General features: G+C 37.7%; 1 protein-coding gene across 1 annotated transcript in view; it reads right to left on the bottom strand.

Annotated features, from left to right (window-relative positions):
• IARS2 (isoleucyl-tRNA synthetase 2, mitochondrial) overlaps positions 1–16,714 on the bottom strand; it is a 34,584-nt gene extending 17,870 nt beyond the window's left edge. Inside the window, exons 1-12 of the mRNA XM_015821379.1 lie at positions 16,481–16,714; positions 14,797–14,919; positions 13,609–13,765; positions 10,766–10,914; positions 10,628–10,677; positions 10,429–10,538; positions 10,247–10,337; positions 9,529–9,644; positions 7,514–7,683; positions 6,583–6,673; positions 6,005–6,156; positions 5,110–5,270 (exon numbers count right to left, since the gene is read on the bottom strand). Of these exons, the coding sequence (XP_015676865.1) occupies positions 5,110–5,270; positions 6,005–6,156; positions 6,583–6,673; positions 7,514–7,683; positions 9,529–9,644; positions 10,247–10,337; positions 10,429–10,538; positions 10,628–10,677; positions 10,766–10,914; positions 13,609–13,765; positions 14,797–14,919; positions 16,481–16,687 (1,577 nt within the window). The 5' untranslated portion in view covers positions 16,688–16,714. The remainder of the gene's footprint in view (positions 1–5,109; positions 5,271–6,004; positions 6,157–6,582; positions 6,674–7,513; positions 7,684–9,528; positions 9,645–10,246; positions 10,338–10,428; positions 10,539–10,627; positions 10,678–10,765; positions 10,915–13,608; positions 13,766–14,796; positions 14,920–16,480) is intronic.
• Between the last annotated feature and the right edge of the window lie 3,923 nt (positions 16,715–20,637).

Below are 20,637 nucleotides of genomic sequence, written 5' to 3'. Positions count from 1 at the left end.
CTTAAACAGTGTTATCAAGTGTAACAGCAACTCCATGTGGAATAAGCCTCTTTCCAGTGGAGGTGGTGTTACTTTTGAAAGCCACTGATCTATTGACTGAAGAAGTAAATTATATGGATAATAATTAAAATCAACCAAATTTGTTATTACAACTACGTATTATTACCTACATACCACTTCTACTGGTAATGTTTGTGGGGTTTTTTTTTTTTATCTTTCCAAGCATCTTTTTTTCTAGCAATGTTAGTCTTCCAGCTTTCTCAGTTAAAGAACCATGTATTCAGCAAAAGAGCTCTGGAGGACTCAATCAACGTTTCTACCCCAAAATGAAGTCTAGGGTAATGACCTATGATTTGACAGACTGTGCTATCTAAGTCTGCCTGTCATTTCTGTAGGCCAATACTCTGCATGTTCACTATTCTACAAGGAACGCGTGTTTCTGTGTTAACGTACATAAATCAATATCAATGAAGAAAGTTAATTTTAAAAACAAAAGTCCTCTTTATGTTTTAATGATTTATCCTAATGTATTTATATAGCTTACAGCTTAAAATCAAAAAGAAAAATTAAATGCTACCTCCATAAAAATGCCTTTATTTTCTATCTGAAGAAATTATGAAGAGATATATTTTTGCTTTAGTGCAGGGGTCTTCAAACTTGGCCCTTTTATGACTTGTAAACTTCAACTCCCAGAATTCTTCAGCCAGCGTCCACAAGTCATAAAAGGGCCAAGTTTGAAGACCCTTGTTTTAGTGATTTAAAGGGTTCTTCATAAAAAAGGCCAGTGTCTAATTTAAATGGTATAAATGCACAAATATATTAGCAGGACAGCACATTCAGGGTTTGATTTGGGTTGCTGTATTACAAGATTTCGGCTCACTGAATTCTTGCCTGATGTTCACAGTTACCAGTGATAAACTGATGGATTGAATGACTTTAGGAGCTTAAACAAATTCACATTAACCAGAGCGAGCACACGTAATGATAAAATTATTTATTTTATTTATTTTATTAAATTTATATCCCGCCCTTCTCCTTGCGGACTCAGGGCGGCTAACAATCGAATAAAAATACACAGATAACATTACATCTAATTTTAATTAATTTTTCCTTTATAAATTGACACTAGATTAATTTTATATTAATTTTGGGGGAGATTTTTAAAGGGGATCCGGTCAGGACGTTCGACCTTATTGGATGTCTTAAGGGCGCGGCGGAAGGAAGGGAGATCAGGGATCACCCTGATCTCTGGGGGTAGTTCATTCCAGAGGGTGGGAGCTCCCACAGAAGAGTGATTTAACATGGATAAAGCATAGCTCACTCTTTTAAAACTGCTCTGGGTTCAGAAGCTCTAAGAGTAGTTGGCCCATTGAGATGTTCATGGTCTGAAAAGGATTCCTCTGGCGGGGAGACTTATCAATATTTCGTTATCATTACCCTGGAATTTCTACACCAGAAGCAACATCTATTCAATCTTACAAGTCTGTTGTTCTTTGTTTTTCAAACCTCTTAATTCACTAATGTGTTTTAAAAATGTTCAGAGCAAGAGAGCGTAATTTTTTCAATAGTCATAATTATTTGACATAAGTGATCCTACTAAAAGCGCTTGTATAAGAACATAATAAATTAGATCAAAGGCACTAATTCCAGCAGGAATTGGCAAGAATTGTAGTGACTTCCCAGCACTAGATGATTCACTGAAAATTGCTCTCCCTCTGAACCCTGGTTACCTTTCTTATCCAACTCTGCTCTTAAAAACATCTACCTGTATCTGTTGCAGAATATTTGCTCAAGGAGGAGTTTAAGCCGTCATACAAGGGCAAATTATAAGGTGTGTCTAAAATCAGAACCCTGGCAGTTTATACAAGCAAATCAAGACAAAGCTTCCAGAAAACCATATTTCATTTTTTTAAAAGATTGATATGTCTCAAAATCCTTTTATAACTAGGCACTGAGGAACAAGCAAGGCTCTTACTGTCAAATTGGTGGGCTCTTATAATGCACAAAACAGACAAACACAATTTCTCCTTTCAACAATTAACCCCAGCTCAAAAAACAATCTCCCCCCCCCCCTTTGCATTCAGCCAAACCTGAGCACCCCAATCATGAACAAATGGGAAAGCATTTCTCATAGAAACAACTGACATAGCCTCTTCTTTATTTTTTCTGCAGAAGCCCAGCAGGTTAGATTAGGACTAGGTTGTATTAGAGGGTTCAATACAACCAATAACATCTAGTCCAATAACATCTGAAGCCTCTCTCTCTTCCCCCTCCCTTCCCAATTACTGAATGATCGAATACCAGATATGAAAAAGTAGAACGTACATATAGTTCTTAGAATCCCCAAAACTTCATTACGTTCTCCCCCTACCCCCATCTTCCAATAGATTTTAAGGGCTCCTTTCTCCAGAACTTTTATTTCATTCAGTACTGATCGTGCGATACTGCAGAGTTTGTTAACATTTACCCTCTGGATGGTATTTACTGGTATTGTTTCATTAAATGGAATTATCATGTCCTACGTATTGTCCTCCTTAATACTGTATATTACCTTTATTTTGGGAAGCATTTTAGAAATCAATACATAAACATAAATAAATCAACAATGAGAGTTGTGTCTCCTTGAATTACCATTCCAAGCCAAGAGCCCTGGGACATCAATATCATAGCTTTCATTTTTGTATCTTTTCGATACTGTGAGGTAAAATTGGTTTGCCACAGGGAGAAAGCTGCTTTTTTGGCAGATATTTTGTCCCACGTTTTAATTTACTGAAGCTTCATTTCAGATTAGTGGCACATGTTCCATATAACATTCCACCTACACATGCCTGCAGTTTGGTAATAGCAACTCTGTTGGCAACAAATACTAAAAAAATAATGATACTTGATTAAGATGAGAGGAGGTGGTTCCTTTTCTCATTGCATTCCATCGGTCCATTCCTTTTTTATTTTTCACCTCCCCAAAACATTTTTCACTTCCCCAATGTTTTTGAACTACATTTCCTTCTATCTATAGTTCTCCTCTCTGAAAAAAGACAGCAATAGTGTGCATCATACACGCAGTATGTGAACAATCACATACTGAAGGAGTCACGCGATGTAGATTGTCTATGAGTAGAGCGGTGAAAATTAGTCTCTTCAGTTTGCAACTTGTGTTGGATCCAGAGGTGCACCATATTTGCAAAGCATTTCAACAACCATATTTCAAATGTGATAAGGATAGAATTCCTTCATGAGTGAGATTTCAGGGCTTGGCATGGATAAAATGAATGGCTTAAGCTCCTGCAAGACTAAATACACCCATTTTGTTGCTTAATCCTCTTCCCCAAAGTCCAAAAAGGGGCCTCTGATGGCAAATTTTGAGAGTCTCACTCACTTAGGGAAGAATGCAAAGGGATGCTAATGCATTTTTGTACCCCTGCTTTAATTTCAAATGACTATTAAATGTATTTCACTTCACAACATCAATGCTTGCAGTTGTAAACTCACTAATAGAGGGCACTACAGGTACCCTCAACTTAAGATCACAATTGAGCCCAAAATTTATGCTGCTAAGTGAGAAATTTGTTAAGTGAGTTTTGCCTCATTTTATGACTTTTCTTGCCACATTTGTTAAGTGAACCACTGCAGTTGTTAAGTTAGTAACACGGTTGTAAAGTGAATCTGGCTTCCCCATTGACTTTGATTGTCAGAAGGTTGCAAAAGGGGATCACATGACCCCAGGACACTGCAACTGTCATAAATATGTAAATCACATAATCATGGGGATGGTGCAATGGTCATAAGTGTGAAAAACAATCATAAGTCACTTTTTTTAGTGCCTTTAAAACTTTGAGCGTCACTAAATGAACTGCTATAAGTTGAGGTCTACCTTTATTAGTTGTTCTGAATTTAACAAAACCATGGATTTGGGTTTGTAAATAAAAGTAGAAATTGTTTTTACCGTGATCAAACATGACAAAGAAACGGATTCCTAGAATGCAAATCAACATGAATGGAAATTAAGAGCTGGGCCAAAGCCGGACCCCCCCTCCCGGCTTGAGAAAAGAAGGATTTGCAGCACAGAGCAAAACACTGGTTTAGCAGCTCAGATTCTAATACAAATCAGTGTGTCTCCTTGACTTAACAAAAGCAGCCTCATGAACTATGCATTGTGTGTCTCTCCTCTCTCATTCTCAACATCACCAACAGTTGCTGCAAGGATAGTCATAGCCAATCAAATGAGCAGGCTCTGAAATGCAATCAATATGACATACTCTTAAAAAGGTAAAGGTTTCCCCTGTCCAGATGTGTCCAACTCTAGGGAACAGTGCTCATCTCCATTTTCTAGTCAAGGGAACCAGCGTTGTCCAAAGGTACTTCTGTGGTCATGTGGCCGGCATGACTATATACCAAGGTACAAGAACTGCTGTTACCTTCCCACTGAGATGGTACCTATTTATCTACCCAAGCATATCTCTCTATTTGCACTCTTTATTAATGAAAGCATTTTTTCATTCACATAAATAAAATACTGCACTTGAGAGACATCTGTCCAGTTAAGAAATAATAACAGTCCTTTATCTCTGAGGTTGAATTTTGTTGGGTGTCTCCAGTGAAAAGGACTGGCATCTGTGCAGTCTTATGACAACGCTAGTTCTTCCACTCACTGTAATGTGTTCTTGTCTAGCTAGTTTCTTACAGCCACATCAATTACTTGCTTAGAAGCACCACCATCCTATGCCCATTGGGTGTATAAGAATGTGGACGTGCATCCAAATTGCTTTACCACAAGAGCTTTTTCACTTGTTTTAATAATGGACATAGAAACAAGAAAGCATTACACCCCATACAAACCCCTGTGGAATGGATTACATCCCATATCAACCTCTGTGGGAAAGACAATTCAGGAGGGTTAGAGATAATTTCCTGACCACATAGGAACAGGAGCTGCAAATCCCATAACCATACCAGATCAACTCTATCACCAGAACAGCAGATGCTAAAAAAATGGTGCAATTTACAAATTACTGCTCTGTTGAAAAATGAAAACAGTATTTCTGCACCAACTATTATTATCTTTTCCTCCCCCACACCCAAAAAAACCCCATAGGTCTGTGAAATACTTACTTGTTTATTAAAGGCTCCTCTGTTGACTTATGGTAAAAAACTGGAATGGGGACACCCCAGCGCCTCTGTCTTGATATGCACCAATAGGTTCGTCTTTCCAACATTTCTAGCATTCTGTTCATTCCTGAGGCTGGGACAGTTTTTACTTTCTTTAATGCTTCCTGAAAAAGGATGTGGGGGAAATACCAAAGGTTATATGCTATGGGAAGAAGAGGAATCACTGTTCTCTAGTGGATTGTCATGGTAAAAGAAAAGTTTTGTAAAGTATACTAACCCTGATACTAAGTTGATAATCAAATGTATACTGTTTCAAAATATTTTAGACACCATGCATGTAACAATTCAACCATTGTTCACAAATGTTGCTAAAATAACAGAAGCCCAGAACCATTTAATTCTTCATAAATGCTTATTGTCTATATGATTTTTAATCTGTTAGCTCTCTATACATTATTTTACATGAAAGGCAGGCAGATATGTTTTCATTTGAGCACATACAGACCAAAAGTCAGGACCCCACCTAGTGGCATGCAGAAGTAAAATTCATACAGCTGATCATTTAAGATTATTTAAGTTGGAGACCATACTTTTTCTTTTTTTAACAACCAAAACTCAGAGAGCTCCAGAGATTGTGGATGGTAAAGTAATAACATGATGTGAATGGGTGGAGCCAGAATTTTAGCAGGTTTCTTGAGATAGAGTTAACCAATTTTGCTCAACAGGCCAAAAAAAAAGAGGAAAAAATTACACTATCAATTTTAGTGGCACAATGACGTTGCTTAGTAGATACGATGCAAACCATGAATGATATAAATTGAATTATAAAAAATGGTAATGTATCATAAAGTGTAATGAAAGCTAGAGGTTCATTTGTATAAGGAAACACATTACATACCTGAGCAGCAGTCTTGAGATTCTCTGTATTAATGAACCACTGTTTGCTGGCCCGAATAATCACAGGTTTTTTAGTCCTCCATTCATAGGGATAGCTGTGTACATGTTTTTCTTCTTTCAATAAATTCTTTGCTGCTTGAAGCATCTCAATAACTATGGAAGAGTAAAAATATATCACTTACTTTCAGCTTTAATTCAGAAATCTTTCGTAGGCAGTCAGTTCAGACCTCTAACAAAAGTTTCTGTTTGTCCTCTGAAAGTCTACTTTGTAGGGAAGAAGGAGGGAATTATGAAAATGGTAATGGCAGCCCCATGTAGTTTTGGTCTAACCCTGCCTAATACTGATGTATACCATGTGTTTGTTTGTTTGTTTGTTTGTTTACTTATTTGTGTGTGTGTAATTTATATAAAGATTTCTAAGGCTTATGCATAACTGTGGGCAGCAATGTAACCCTTAACTGAGTATTCTGCTAGGAATGTGGGCCTTGAAAGAAAAAAGAAGTTGCCCATCTTTGGTGTAAGAAAATAGGTCAATATTCTTTGCCATACCCAATTTATAGTGTAAAATGTAATACAAACCAGTCTCATTTCCTTCTCCAAGAACAGCTTTCTTTTGGAGCTCTGAACCTGCAGCTTCTGTGAAAAGCCCTTCTTCATCTACCAGACAGTCCTGGGCAAGAAAAGAAAAATTGTTTAAACCTTTGTAAAAAAAAAAAAAAAAGTTCTCAAATTTGTCATCAAATATCATTTCACAAAGATGTGATTAGACTAACTACAACTAGACTACTGAGGATATATATTTTCCCTGTAAAATAAGCCACAAAATTTTCATCTTTTGGAAGTAACAGAGACACTTAATGATTGCAGAGGCATAGATTTTGGCAAGGAGTTACCTATTCTGAGAGGAAACATAATTCTTAGCCAAAAGAAAATGAAAACCATTTTCTTATTTCATTTAAAATTTATAATATTTATCTTAGAAAATAGCCTCGGTTCACATAATTTGCGTTTTGACCATACTGTACATCGCTACCAATGGAACGGAAGCATCCGGAAGCAGGGATTCTCCCTCCCTTATTCACAGTCGTGAAATCTATTCTAAAGAGTTATAGCAGATTTGGAAAGAAGCATGGAAAGTAAGGTAAAGGAAGTCTCACTACATAAGTACAAATCTGTTTAAAGAACCCAGATTTAAACTTTATGGAATCCTGCACCAATTTGAAGTACGCACAAAGTGCATTCACTGACTTTCAGGATGTTCTCCAACCTTCAGGCCTGGCATTATAAAAGATATGAGACGAATAGGCAATAGAAAAGCTTTGTAGGATGTGATTTAAAGTCTACTACTATACCTTCTTTCTCACTTTTAAGCTATAGTTTAGGTAGCTACAAAATGATTTTAAAAGATTTCCACTCTTCCTTTTCAACTTGAAAGGTTTTGCTACATGATAGTTTTGGTGTGAGCAGGAAAAAGATAGATTAAAAACAAAGCAAAATAAGATCACAGTACCATGGGCAGTTGATGATGAGAAGCTACACTGTAATCTTCCATACCATGAGCTGGAGCTGTATGCACTAATCCTGTTCCTTTTGACATGGTCACATGGTTTGCAGGCAAAAGAGGAGACTGCCTTCCAGGAATTGTTGGATGGGAACAAATTCCACTTTCCAAATCTGTACCTGAAAACCGCAAAATTAAAACTGTTCACCGTCTGCCATTTTTCTGCCTATCAGTGGGGGAAATAAAGTTTTAATAATTACACAACTAATAAGATTGTCACACTGAAAATGGATACTATATTTTTAAAGTATTCTGGTGCAGGGGGCTATATTCATTAATAACAGGTACTATTTAGAATGGGCATGATTACAAATCAAATGAATAATAATAACCAATTATATTTTAAATAACTAATAGCATCTGGATTACCATTATCAGCCATGGTGGTGCAGTGGTGAGAATGCAATACCGTAAGCTACTTCTGCTGGCTGCTGGCTGCCAGCAGTTTGGCATTTCGAGTCTCACCAGCTCATGGTTGACCCATCCTTCCGAGGTCGGTAAAATGAGGACCCAGATTGTTGGGGGCAATAGCCTGACTCTGTAAACTGCTTAGAGAGGGCTGTAAAGCACTGTGGAGCGGTATATAAATGTAAGTGCTATTGCTATTGGAACACCATCATCATTGACCAAATCTCCATCAGTCAATTGCAAAAGGCAGCTTTACCTAGAACAGCTTACAACCTGCCATGATACATTTAACGTCATCAAACATCTGCCTATTCCAGGTCCTTGGGAATGACTCAATAGGTGAATAAATGCCAAATCCAGTCTAAATATTTGGCTGACTGCAAAGTCAATAATATTTTTTTCTAGTCATATCTCCCAATCCAGCTTTCCTTAATATATATTCAGCATACAGACTGAATAAATAAGGGGAGAGTATACAGCCTTGTCTCACTACTTTGCCAACCTAGAAACAGTCTGTTTCACCATGTTCTGTCTGTACTGTGGCTTCAGAACTCAACATTGTTGCCTACGAACAATGAATAGAACAACAGAAACTAGCATATTTGCTTCTAGTGTCTCTAACAGGTAAGCGTACCAATTTGATCCAAGATAAAAAGTCCCCTACATAGAATACCTGCAATTGTGCCATAATAGGAATACATGATTTTAGCCCTACCCTTTTGCAGGAAAAAAAATTAAAAACAGTTTCCATTATAAGCACATTAAAAAATATAAAACACAAATATCATTCTTGCTCAAAATGTCTGTTTCTACGCATATACAAGCCAAATTTGCTTCAGATTTTTTATTCAATCATATGACTGTATTAAAACAAGATAAATTCTACTGCAGTTCTGTTGTCTGCTCTCTTAAAAGATCTCTCAAAATAAATTTCACTCTCTCTCACACACACACATACACTTTTAAAAGATTAAATTAAATTAAATTATCTTGAATTGCAATATATAAAGATCTCACTCAAGCTACAAAAGTGTAATCTTCTAGCTACTTCAACTCTTGTGAAAGTCAAGGATGTTCCTACTGTCCATTTAACTACTGTAAACTGATAAAGCAGTGTTTCTCAATCTTGACAATTTTAAGGCATGTGGACTTCAACTCCCAGAATTCCACAGCCAGCAATGCTGGCTGTGGAATTCTGGGAGTTGAAGTCCACATGCCTTAAAATTGTCAAGGTTGAGAAACACTGTGATAAAGGATCAGAAAGCAACTGCAATAAAAACACAACAGCAACATCATCCATTGTTGGTAGCGTGAATATACATAAGATTGAGGTTGGCCACTGGGAATTAGAAACCACCTTTTTCCTAGTAAAAGTTCCAATTTAGTACTGTTCTCACAACCATATTAAAAAAAATTCTAAATGTGCCTGTAGAGTTCTTGAATGCCACAAAACTGCCAATTTAGAACTCCCCGGCCAGGAACAATTTCACTCTCATTTATCTCTATTATTGTACCATTCATTCAAAATTAATGGTTTTATTGCCATGCATTTTTACCTTTAAATGTTGAAATCACATCAAACTGTGTATCCAAAACAGCTGCTATAGACTGAACTCTGTCTGCAATTACTATAAAGTGCTCCCCAGTACTGGCACACTTCACAATGGAATACCTACAAATGCATTTAGATCTTGTTATATTAAAAACATGAAAGCATTGGAAAGATACCCAAAGCTTAATATTGAAATCACTTCCATTTCATTACTAATATTGGTACTGATACAAAAATGTGAATTTTCACAGAGTTCCTCATGACAACTGGGATCATGAAGAAGAAATCTAAATTCAAAACTTACATTTATTTTCTTACATTATATTTGCCATCTTTTAATCCATTTTAAACATGCAACAGATGGAACTATGTGATACTTAGATATTCCACATACTGTATTTTTCTTCTGTGACCACAGAGGAAAAATTGCATGGTTTATAATAACATGCAGCATAAAATCATCTTTTCTACAGCTGGGCATATAAGAATAAATAAAGGGTTATAAAATAAAAAGAAAATTAGATGATTTATATTATCTGTAAAAATAAAGGGAATGGAAAAAAACGGAAACGGAAAAAAACAGATATTTTGGTGATCTTAAATATAATATTTCCTTTAAAATATCCACATGTAAGATACCTTAATCCCATGTGACCTTCAGCAAAATAAATCATAGATCTCAAGACCACTATGCTCCAATGATAAAGTAAATAAATACGTACTCCAGATTTGGCATATAACAGACAGCTTGATTGGCTGCAATAGTCCAGGGCTGGGTGGTCCAGACTATCAAACTCACTGCAGTTAACCCATCTAGAGGTAGAATCATATTTAGCACAAGTTATCATAAGTACATTAGAAGTACACTTAATCAAAATTCATTCAGAACATAAATAAAACTTACCTACTGCAGAAGCTAGTTTGGGAGGGGGTTTCAGCAAGGGAAATCTGATATAAACAGCTTGACTAGTATGTTGCTGGTTGTATTCAAGTTCTGCTTCAGCCAAAGCTGTACTGCATGAAGAATCAGCATGAATTGTATTTTAGTGCAAAGCTCTTCCATCCCCCCAAAGGCAAGAGTAAAAAGTATGTTAATATCTTACTTTGTTGAAGGAGACCAAAACACTGGCTTATAGTCTTGATAAATAAAACCCTAGGAAATAAACAAAAATTAAGAAATCAAAACTATTTTGCCTTGTATGTAATGTAAATATCCCTTGACAATATATATATGAACCTACCTTTTCATACATTTGGTGGAAAACTCTCAACTGTTTTGCTTCATACTTTGGATCAAATGTGCAGTAGCAGTTCTCCCAATCTGCCATTACGCCCCAGCGCATAAATGCTGATTTCTGTTTCTCAATTACCTTTTCTGCAAATGCTTTGGCTGAAGAAGGAATAGTCATTTTTAACATGAATTCACCCAATGTTAGGTGAAGTTGAAAACAAAAGTATAAACTAAAGCATAATCAGAAGCCAAATATTTTCTTTTACTTAGTTATTTCAGATAGACCGATATAAAGATAGCAATTGAATTTGACTACCTGGTGGCTACCTGACAAATTCCTGCAGTTTTCTTGATAAGGTTTTTGGGAAGTGATTTGCCATTGCCTGCTTCCTAGGGTTGAGAGAGTGACTGGCTCACTCAGATGTCTCATGCCTAAGGAAGGACCGGAACTCAGGCTCCTAGTTTCTAGCTAGCTGCCTTATTGACTATACCAAATTAGCTCTACAAATATATTTTATATCATTATATTTCTAATTAGCATAACTATAAATGTAATAAATAATCCTTTATTGAATCCTAGGTGAACTAGAACATTTAGTTTATCCTACATAGCTCATTTTATTAAAGAAAACATGCAATACTTGTACTGTGCTTTGCCCCTCCTTGCTCGGTCTCAGGATCTGATTCTGGTTTCTGGCAGCAGCTGCTTAATGCCAGATCAACTTGCAGGAAAACTAGCCTCATCCATGACATCTGATTATGTACGGGAGAGCCAGTTTGGCTTGTATCACTGAGACTTGGTTGGCCACAGAGTGGGTTTTTCCCTGTCTGAAATGTGCCCTCCTGGGGTCTGAGTATGACCTCAGTTGAGTCTCTGGGGCAGAGGTGGAGATGTGGCAGTTGTTATTTGTGATCTCTGGTGACCTCCATGTGAGGCCTTCTTTCTGAAGCTGAGCCAGAGGAAAAAATGGGGATTGCTGCTATTTGCCTTCTTCCCTGCAATGTAGCTGCATCCCTGTCTGTGCTCCTGTCTGAACTGATGATGGAGGCCCCAGGCTTATGGTTCTGGGGGGGGGGGATTTCAACCTACTGTCTCTGGGCCTGGGATCTGAGGTAGCACAAGTTCATGGCCACTATCCATTTCACGTATTCATAGTTCAACTCATAGGGAGATTTGGTGCTCGGTTCATAGCAGTGTGTTGTGATCTGGATTTAGGAGTGCATTAACAATATGTCCTGCTCTCTTGGTCCTAGGGTTCTCAGCAGCTGTCCCTCACTGCAAGGATTGGGGTCTATTTGATGGACATGCCTCAGGCACCTAATAGACCCAATGCAGTTTCCGAGGGAATTTGGGGTTTTTCCTTACTCCTGCTTGGAATGAGAATGTGACGGAAGTGCTGGAGCAAATCTCACCTGTGTGGACTCTGTGCACCTTTCTCATCTTAGCGCTGGACAGGGTTTCACTCCTTCGGAGTGAGCTGGTGCACAATTTGGGGGTCCTCCTGGACTCATGGCTCCCTTGATGAGTAGGTGGCAGCTGTGGCTAAGGGGGTCTTTGCACTCTTTTCTGGACTGGGAGGTATTGCTCTCAACCACACAAGCCTTAATCACTTCCTGTTTGGATTACTCCACTGCATTTTACACAGGGCGGCCCTTGAAGACTACTTGGAAGTTATAACTGGTCCAGACTGCAGCAGCACACACCAAATTGGCTGTTCATAGGTTTACCCACATTACATCTCCATTGCATGAGCTGCATTGGCTCCATTTCTTCCAGGGTACAATTTAAAGTGGTGGTTATCATCTTTAAAGCCCTACCTGGCATGGGGCCAGGTTATTTGCAGGAACTTCTCCCTAAGAATATCTGCCCATCCCATTAGATTGGATAGGGCAGGCATGTTCCAGATCCCTTCCCTGAAATTCTACCTCTTAGTGGGATCTTGGAAGCATGCCTTTTCTATGGTTCCTCCTATCCTCTCCCTAGGGATTCTTCCAGAATTTTAACCTTCTGGAAGACCATCAAGACCTGGCTTTTTACCAAGGCACTTGGCATTCTGAATAGAATAGAAAGAATGGTATATGGATAACTGAAGCTTGCTGCGGGACCACCTAAGATGATGATTAAGGAGCAGGGTTTTTCTTTGTTTGACAGTTACATTTTATAGTTACTGGTTATATTGCTATTGTTTAAGATAGGCAGACCTGTTTAAGGTGGGCAGCCATATAATTCTTTTAAATAAATAAACATTTAGGATTAAAACCAACCTACCAAATATTAGTTTAAAGAAGAGAGAGAAACAAAACTGTATCCAAAGTCCTATTAGACTGAACTCTGAATTTTAAACAAACAGGGCAGAGTGCATTTTAAATTGTATAATGTGTTATATATTAATAAATACATATACATGCAGATAAGAGCACCTTTTTCTGTTCAGAGTAAAGATAACTGGCAACCTAAATCAGTATGTTATTGCTACATTTGCAATTCTTCTTCCACTATCTCTAAACTCCCAATTTGTCCATGTTCGCTTGCCTTATGGATAGTAATATACATGTAAGAAATTAAGATTTTTTTAAAAGCAGGTAGACAGACTATAGTTTTTCAGTTGTCACTGAAAATCAACTTTTAGTAGCTTCATCCATTATGGTCAATGGTAATGCATACTGAGAGTGGTACTTCAATAACATTTGAAGGTCATTTTTTGTCTATTGACGTTTTAAATTATGTATCTCATCTTAGAAGGCACCTCTCAAATATTTGAAAGTAGAACGATGTTGCTGTTCTCCGAAACATGTCTGTCATGGAATAACATCCACAGACCTCTCTAGGAGTGTTTATCAAAGGAAAGATACCTTTCTTTCTGATTTCCATTGGTGTAAGATGTTTTGTTTCTCCATATTCTGATAATGCTTTCAACTCAATGGGTAACCCATGGCAATCCCATCCAGGGACATAGTGCACTTTATAGCCATTCATCACATGGAACCGATTTGTGATGTCTTTCAAAATCTGAAAGGAGAGGAGAGCGAAATAGATATTCAAATTCATGCTTCCCTCTTGCTTCATAATTTTCTTGACTTCTACAATATTTATACTACAAGCTATACCCTAACAAATTGTTTTCTATTTATTTCTATTCTGAAAGGTACCTTCTATTAAGAATGCTTAAGTAAAATTACAGACGCTTGCCACACAAATAACTTATAAGATATCCATAAAAGCAAAAATATTAAGTCTTTGGACAGGCTCCAATTTTTAACAAAGCTACAGATTCATGCCCAACTGTTTTTCTTCATATTACATTCCAACGTGGCAAAAATTCCACATTAATACATGTCTGATGGCCAAATACTACTGCTTTCACCAGGATACTTGCATTTTTGCTTGAAATCAAGAATTGGAAATCCCAGGCCTTACAAATCAATGAAGTTTTGAAGAAAACCAAACTTACATTCTATGATTTAAAGTTGAAGTTAATCCAGCAAAAATATTTTTGTATTTACTGGACACTATCTAGAATGTTTTATAATGAAGCAGGACAGTATTCGGAATCTCTTAATATTCTCATATACCATTGCTGCATGAGCTGCAGTAGATTTCCAGACCCAATTTAAGATGATGGTAATTACCAATAAAGTCCTTCATGGCACAGGACCAGGCTATTTGTGAGACCACCTATCTCCCATTGTTTATGCCCTCCCCGCAAAGGATGGGCATACTCCAGGTCCCTTTTATCAAACAAAGCCATTTTGTTGGACTGGGGTCATGTTTTCTCTATGGCTGTGGATAGTGCTGACCCTTTTAACTTTGAAAATTGGACTGTTCCCCCAGGTACTTGGGGCAGGAAGTTAGATAAGCTCCATCGGTGACAAGACTTTTTATTTTGGTGGTTGCAGCTTTAAATGGAGCTCTTAGGATTATATTATTATGATGGTTTTAAGTTTTGTATGCCATCCAGAGTCACTACTGTAAATTAGATGGCTTTATAATTCACTTAAATAAATACATAAATCAATTAATTTAGGAAAACACATACTCACTTTATTCAAAGCATGGCCAACATGTGGGTCTCCATTGGCATATGGTGGTCCATCATGAAGACAAAATTCTTGCTTTGTTTTCCTTTGTCTTTGCCAAGAATACAGTTCTGAAAAGCCACATTTCTAAAGAATACACTAGAATTATTATACTACATCTTACATAATAAATTATTTTTTAAACATGACAATATATTTAATCTACAACTCCCCAAAGAACTCCTATCACCTTTAGTATGCTCTGCCAATGTATCTCTAAGTCTCTGAGTTAGAGTGTTCTACATTCCAGTGCTCCAAATGTACGTGTGGTGATCAATTCTAGAGTTGCAAACTAACAGACATTAGACTGATCCAAGTATAATGAAACAACAAAAGTAAGCAAGCAAAGCTCAATTTAAACAATTGTTCTTCTATCCTAAAAATTCTCCTTGTGAGTTGAGGAAACTATTTATTAGCCATTCTAGTCAAATAGGACTTTTCCAGAATCCCTTCATAAATTAAATACTGACTAATATAACCTGTCTGCATAATGACAACATGCACATATAAACAGAAGCAATATTGATTACACACAAACTTGCATCAGTTTCATAGTACCCAAATTCGTGTGTAACTGTCAATCATTGTTTAAATAAAATTTTATCTCCTTTCATCAAATTTCCTTTTTAGAGATACCCAGAGAAAAAGAATTATCATTAAACTCATAAGTCTATAGTGTAGCTATATAATTACAATGCTTTGGAAGGGAAGATGACCAAACTCCTATGCATGTATTTAAGTATAAATGGAATCTTCTTCTCACTGAATTGGTATACCACATCAGGCAGTATGGCAGTAACAAATTAAAAGTTTGCAGTATATCTTTCACTGCTCTCTAGTGAAGGTCTGAATTTTTGTAGCCCAGATGTGGCAACCCTAAAATCGGGCTTCAATTTGTGGCACAGGTTGGACTTATATGTATTATTAGATTTATAGCCTGCCTTTATTTTGTAGAGTTAAAGGCAGTGCACGTGATAGCTGCTGCTTTTTATTCACCCCACCCCACCCCACCCCACCCCTTTGAGGTGGGATGGGATTGATGAGAGAGTGAATAGCCTAGTCACCCGGGGAGTTTTCATGCCTAAGGGAGGATCAGCAAATCTCTAGTTCAGCACCCAGCTCCACTCAGCTAAACTTGATCAGCGATCAAATTATTTACCAGCAGGCTACGATATGGAGCGTGGTCTGAGAAAAGTCTAGGAAGGTGCAGAATCTAGTTAGGGAACCTTTTTCCTTCCTGCAGGGTCCGACTAAATTCTAAGATGGGTGTTTTTAATGGCGCTTTTAACGTAAATAACAGCAACGGGACGAGCTACCTAGGCCAGGGGTAGGCAACCTTGGCTCTTTTATGACTCGTGGACTTCAACTCCCAGAATTCCTGAGCCAGCATGGCTGGCTCAAGAATTCTGGGAATTGAAGTCCACGAGTCATAAAAGAGCCTAGGTTGCCTACCCCTGACCTAGGCTATAGCAAGGTGAGAAAGGCTCAGCCAGCTCATCCTTTCAGCGCATCCCTTGTTCCGGGTTGCAAATGTTTCCCCACAGACAAGCATACACTTGACGAAAGGTGCACCTCTGCATTTTAATTCCAGGTCTATCTAGGCAGCGGCTTTCAGCACCTCTACCCCTATTCCTTACTCTTCATCTACCTGCTGTATCTCCAATTCAGTTTCGGGCTGCAGGCGGCCAGGCAACTGGCTGGGGAATTCGCTTTGGGGCAATAAAATCGTTGCACGGTATTTGGAGTCCGGCTTCGCCTTTTGGCCCGCGCTGGGTCCTGCGGACACCGTCCCGCGGGCCCAACGTCCAACATGCTTAGGAAACCTAAGCAACGGCTGGGCCCGCAGCACCCACATCGCGGGCACTCGGTTCCACGGGCACTTCCGGAAACGCTGCGGCGAGCAACGAGGCAAAACGTCCTTCCCCGGTTCTTTTCCGGCTTCGATGGGATCCTCAGCGCCCCCTAGAGTTCGGTCCTCCTCCCTTCGTTATTTGGGGAGCCTTGCAAGCTCGGGTGCCCAGAACCCCAGCATCAGTTCAGCTTCGCAGCCCAAAATAGTGGCCTTAACTACCTAGATGAGTCTTCACTGTGCATGACATAGGAACAGAGCCCCTGTGTACATACATGTAAAGTTTGTAAACGTTATTGGCCACGTAAGAGAGCCGAGATAATGGCAATAAGGACCCGGTAGGTGGGGCGGAGAAAGAATAGGAAATCGGCACTGAGTAATCCTAGCCAGCGTTTTGTAAGAGTGGGGCTGCCTGAAAAGGAGGTATGCTATTTTCATTTTTCTCTTCTCTTTTCGGGTTATTTGCTAGATATTGATCGCTAGAGATCTTGTGATAGTGAGAGAGGTGGGGTGGCGAAATAAGGCTTTTCTTTCAATCCCGTCGTGGAAATGTCCTCGAATTAGGGAAAGACATCCACAGTCGCGAAGAGAAGACAGGCAGGCTAGAACTATTCTAGTGGCATGTTCAAGATCGTGTTATGTTCATTTGAGTGGCTAGATATGGCACAGCTGCTTTTTTAAAAAAAAATGTATCATAGTTAATATAATGAATTAGAACTTAAAAAACAACGAACAGATATGAGCAATGTGGAAAAATAGTTTCTGGGGCACTCCTACATATTTGCCTGTTCAGAAAGTTTTCAATTCAGTAGGTGTTGTTTTAAATATTTTATGTTTTAGTTAAATGTTTACAATTTTAAAAAGTTCCTGTGTTAAACCAGAAGATTTGGCTTTGAAAGACAGGGTAAAACTATTTTAAATAAGTTTTGTGCAAATCCTCACCAAGGTTTTCACCAAATAAAGGAGGACAGTTGTACTTCATAAATGATATTTTTGGTCCACTGAGATCACTGAGTGCACTGATAAGATTCAACAGCATAACTGTTAAAAATAAAGTTGGCATTTCCCATAATATTAGGTAGGGGGGGAAACTGTGCTGGCATCCTAAAATCAGCCTAATAGCTTTTATAAGCATCAGTTAAAACTTGGAACACAAGAATAAATATGTTCATGTGTGTGAGGCTCCCATCCATTTTATGTCATTGCTCAGCTCAGGTGTAGTTGTTTCAAAAATGATTCTTCAGTGCTCACCATATAGTTGTCATGATAAAAGAATATTGAAGGCAGTGCAATCCAAATTTCTTTAAAAGTGGGCAGGATCAGTGACAGGTCTAATAAGAACATGGGCTTCAAGTTCCACTGCTCAGAATGTTAAATTACCCTTTCTGTAAATGGATAGTTTATTAATTTTCATTTAAAAGTTAAAGAAACATGCAGTTTGTAGGAGAAAATGGAGCAAACTAGATATTTTATTTAAAGTAGCTACATAAAATTTACAAGGAAGTGGTGAATTGGAAAATATATTCTGCTTTAAACCAGAAAAGCTAGTTGTAAAATGTTAAAGATTACTGGGAATAAAAAGCAAGCAAACAAAATGAAGTATTTCAGCTTGTTTCCCAATGTAATAATTTAACAGACTGAATGTAGTTTAAAGGTTGTTAGCTCTCAGATTCCCTTCTCTGTTAACATGAGACGGAAGTTAGGATTTTTTTTAAATGTTGCATAATTCACAGTGAGGAAAAATAATTACTTATGTGATAATTGTCAGTATTTATTAACTCCTTTGCATGTCCACAACTATCTAAGTTGCCAACTTGCTCTACTAATAGAATCTTGAGTTTTCTCAATGTTTGAGGAATAGACAAGGATTTATGTAACTAGGAAACTTGTACAGCATTGTTTACATATCCTTGGTCTTAGCATGCTCTCAACTAGAAGAGGTGTATTGCACTGTATTGCACTGAGCCAATCTACAAAAAAGATACATGAAAGATACAAAAAAGATACATGAACCAGAAGCTCCCAATTTTCAAAGCAGCTCTAAAGGGAGTCAGATCAGAAATATAGTACAGGATTACTTCTGATCCTCCCCATCATCATGAGGCTGTCAGGATATGAAGGGAACTTGGCCTTCATAAACAGTACACGGTTTATGTTTCCAATTTTATAATGTGAGAAGAAAGTTGACAACGAAGTTACATCTGCATATGCATTTTCTTTGGAGTTGCACAGTTTCAAACTATGATTATAATTAAAAGCATATATAAGGGGAGGGAAATAAGAATATGAACAAATGTTATTCTTTGAACAAATGAACAAATGTTATTCTTTGAGGTTCCTTAAAATGCTGAGTTCATATAGTACATAAAACCATAATATGAGTTAGTGTATCTAGCCATTGTTTATTTTGTGTGAGCCCAGAAAATTGTAGCTTATTCAAATAAGTTTGGCTAAGCAAATCATGACTCAGTGAAATACTGTACATAGATCCAATCTGTATTGCTTTACTGCTTACCTCACTTACTGATCAATCATTCAGCGACTATTCAAAATTATAACAGTGCTGAAAAAAATTATGACAATTTGCAACTGTTTATGATTTTTGCAGCATCTCTTAGTCATGTGGTCACCATAACAGTCAGTATGCTTTGTCCTGTGTGAGGACCAGTCATAAAGAACTTTTTGTTCAGTGTCATAGTAACTTTGAACAATCTTAAATGAATGGTCATAAAAGGAGGACCTTGCTTATTGGAGATATAAATCATTACTATAGAGATCCTCACACTGTAGATTTAAAATGTGACATGTCATGTGACATCTGTAAATTGTAGAATTTCTTTCAAAGAACTGGCTGTGCTGAATCTTTTTTCTTCTAAGATGGGAGTTTTAGCCCACTCTGTTTGCTATCATTTCTAAAAGATGCTTTAGTGGAAAGCAATGCCAATAGAAACTAGTTTCAGATTTGCTATCCAATATATCAGATTTGACTCCAAGTCTTGGACAAGGACTTGAATAAAACTTCTGTCAGTGTCCTCTAATTGTTCCTATTGGACTGGCTACTTTACATTTGCTCCTGTTTACTTATATCTTACTACAGACTTTAGCAGTTGACTGAGTTCACACAGTGGAAAACTTAAAGGTCTGAAATGTCTTCTAGAAGCCCTCGGGATTTTCACAACTTCGCTGTGTCCTGTTTTAGGTAGCAGCTTGGTAGTTCCTGCTGCCACCATCTATCTTCCAGAGGTGTCCTATGTGACATCCACTCTGTATCCCAGCTGTGTATAAGATAGAGAGTTTATAAGCTGTGCTGCTTTTCTGACAATAAAAAATAGAAATGCAAAAAGGAAAAGTACATTTGCCATGACTGAAGACATGTGTGACTAGATGATTTGGCCCTTGCCTCTTTGAGAAATAGAACAATCTCACTGGAGATCAAAATCACACTTCCTTTAAAAAGAAAAGCTAAGTTGTAAAAAATCACATTTTGTTTTTACATTTTTGATACAAACATTTATTGCTGATAAGGTAAATTATATAGCTGACCAGTTTGGTTACAGAAGAAAATCCAGCAGAAAATAGAAGGCTTCATGCAGATCATCATGTAGTACTGGTCTGCTCCAAATGAACACTTTCAGTCAGTATCACAAAAGAGATCCTGCAGAAAGATTCCAAGTTGTTATTACCTAGCATTGGCAGCAAGTAAAAATATTCAATCTGAAGAATGGATATAGGCTGGGGTTTAAACTTCCAATTCTATTAGTGGTGCAATAGTTAGAATGCAGAATTGCAGGCTAACTCTGCCGACTGCCAGCAGTTTGATCCTGATCAGCTCAAGTTTGACTCAGCCTTCTATTCTTCCGAGGTTGGTAAAATGAAGACCCAGATTGTTGAGGGCAATATGCTGACATTTGCAAAATGCTCTGAGAGTGCTACAAAATAGTATGGAACAATATATG

Source organism: Protobothrops mucrosquamatus, unplaced genomic scaffold, assembly GCF_001527695.2.
Source record: "Protobothrops mucrosquamatus isolate PMUCROS unplaced genomic scaffold, P.Mucros_1.0 scaffold1318, whole genome shotgun sequence".
NCBI classification, from domain to species: domain Eukaryota; kingdom Metazoa; phylum Chordata; class Lepidosauria; order Squamata; family Viperidae; genus Protobothrops; species Protobothrops mucrosquamatus.
Note: the sequence above shows the minus strand (reverse complement) of the source record. Positions and strands in the feature narration are given on the sequence as shown.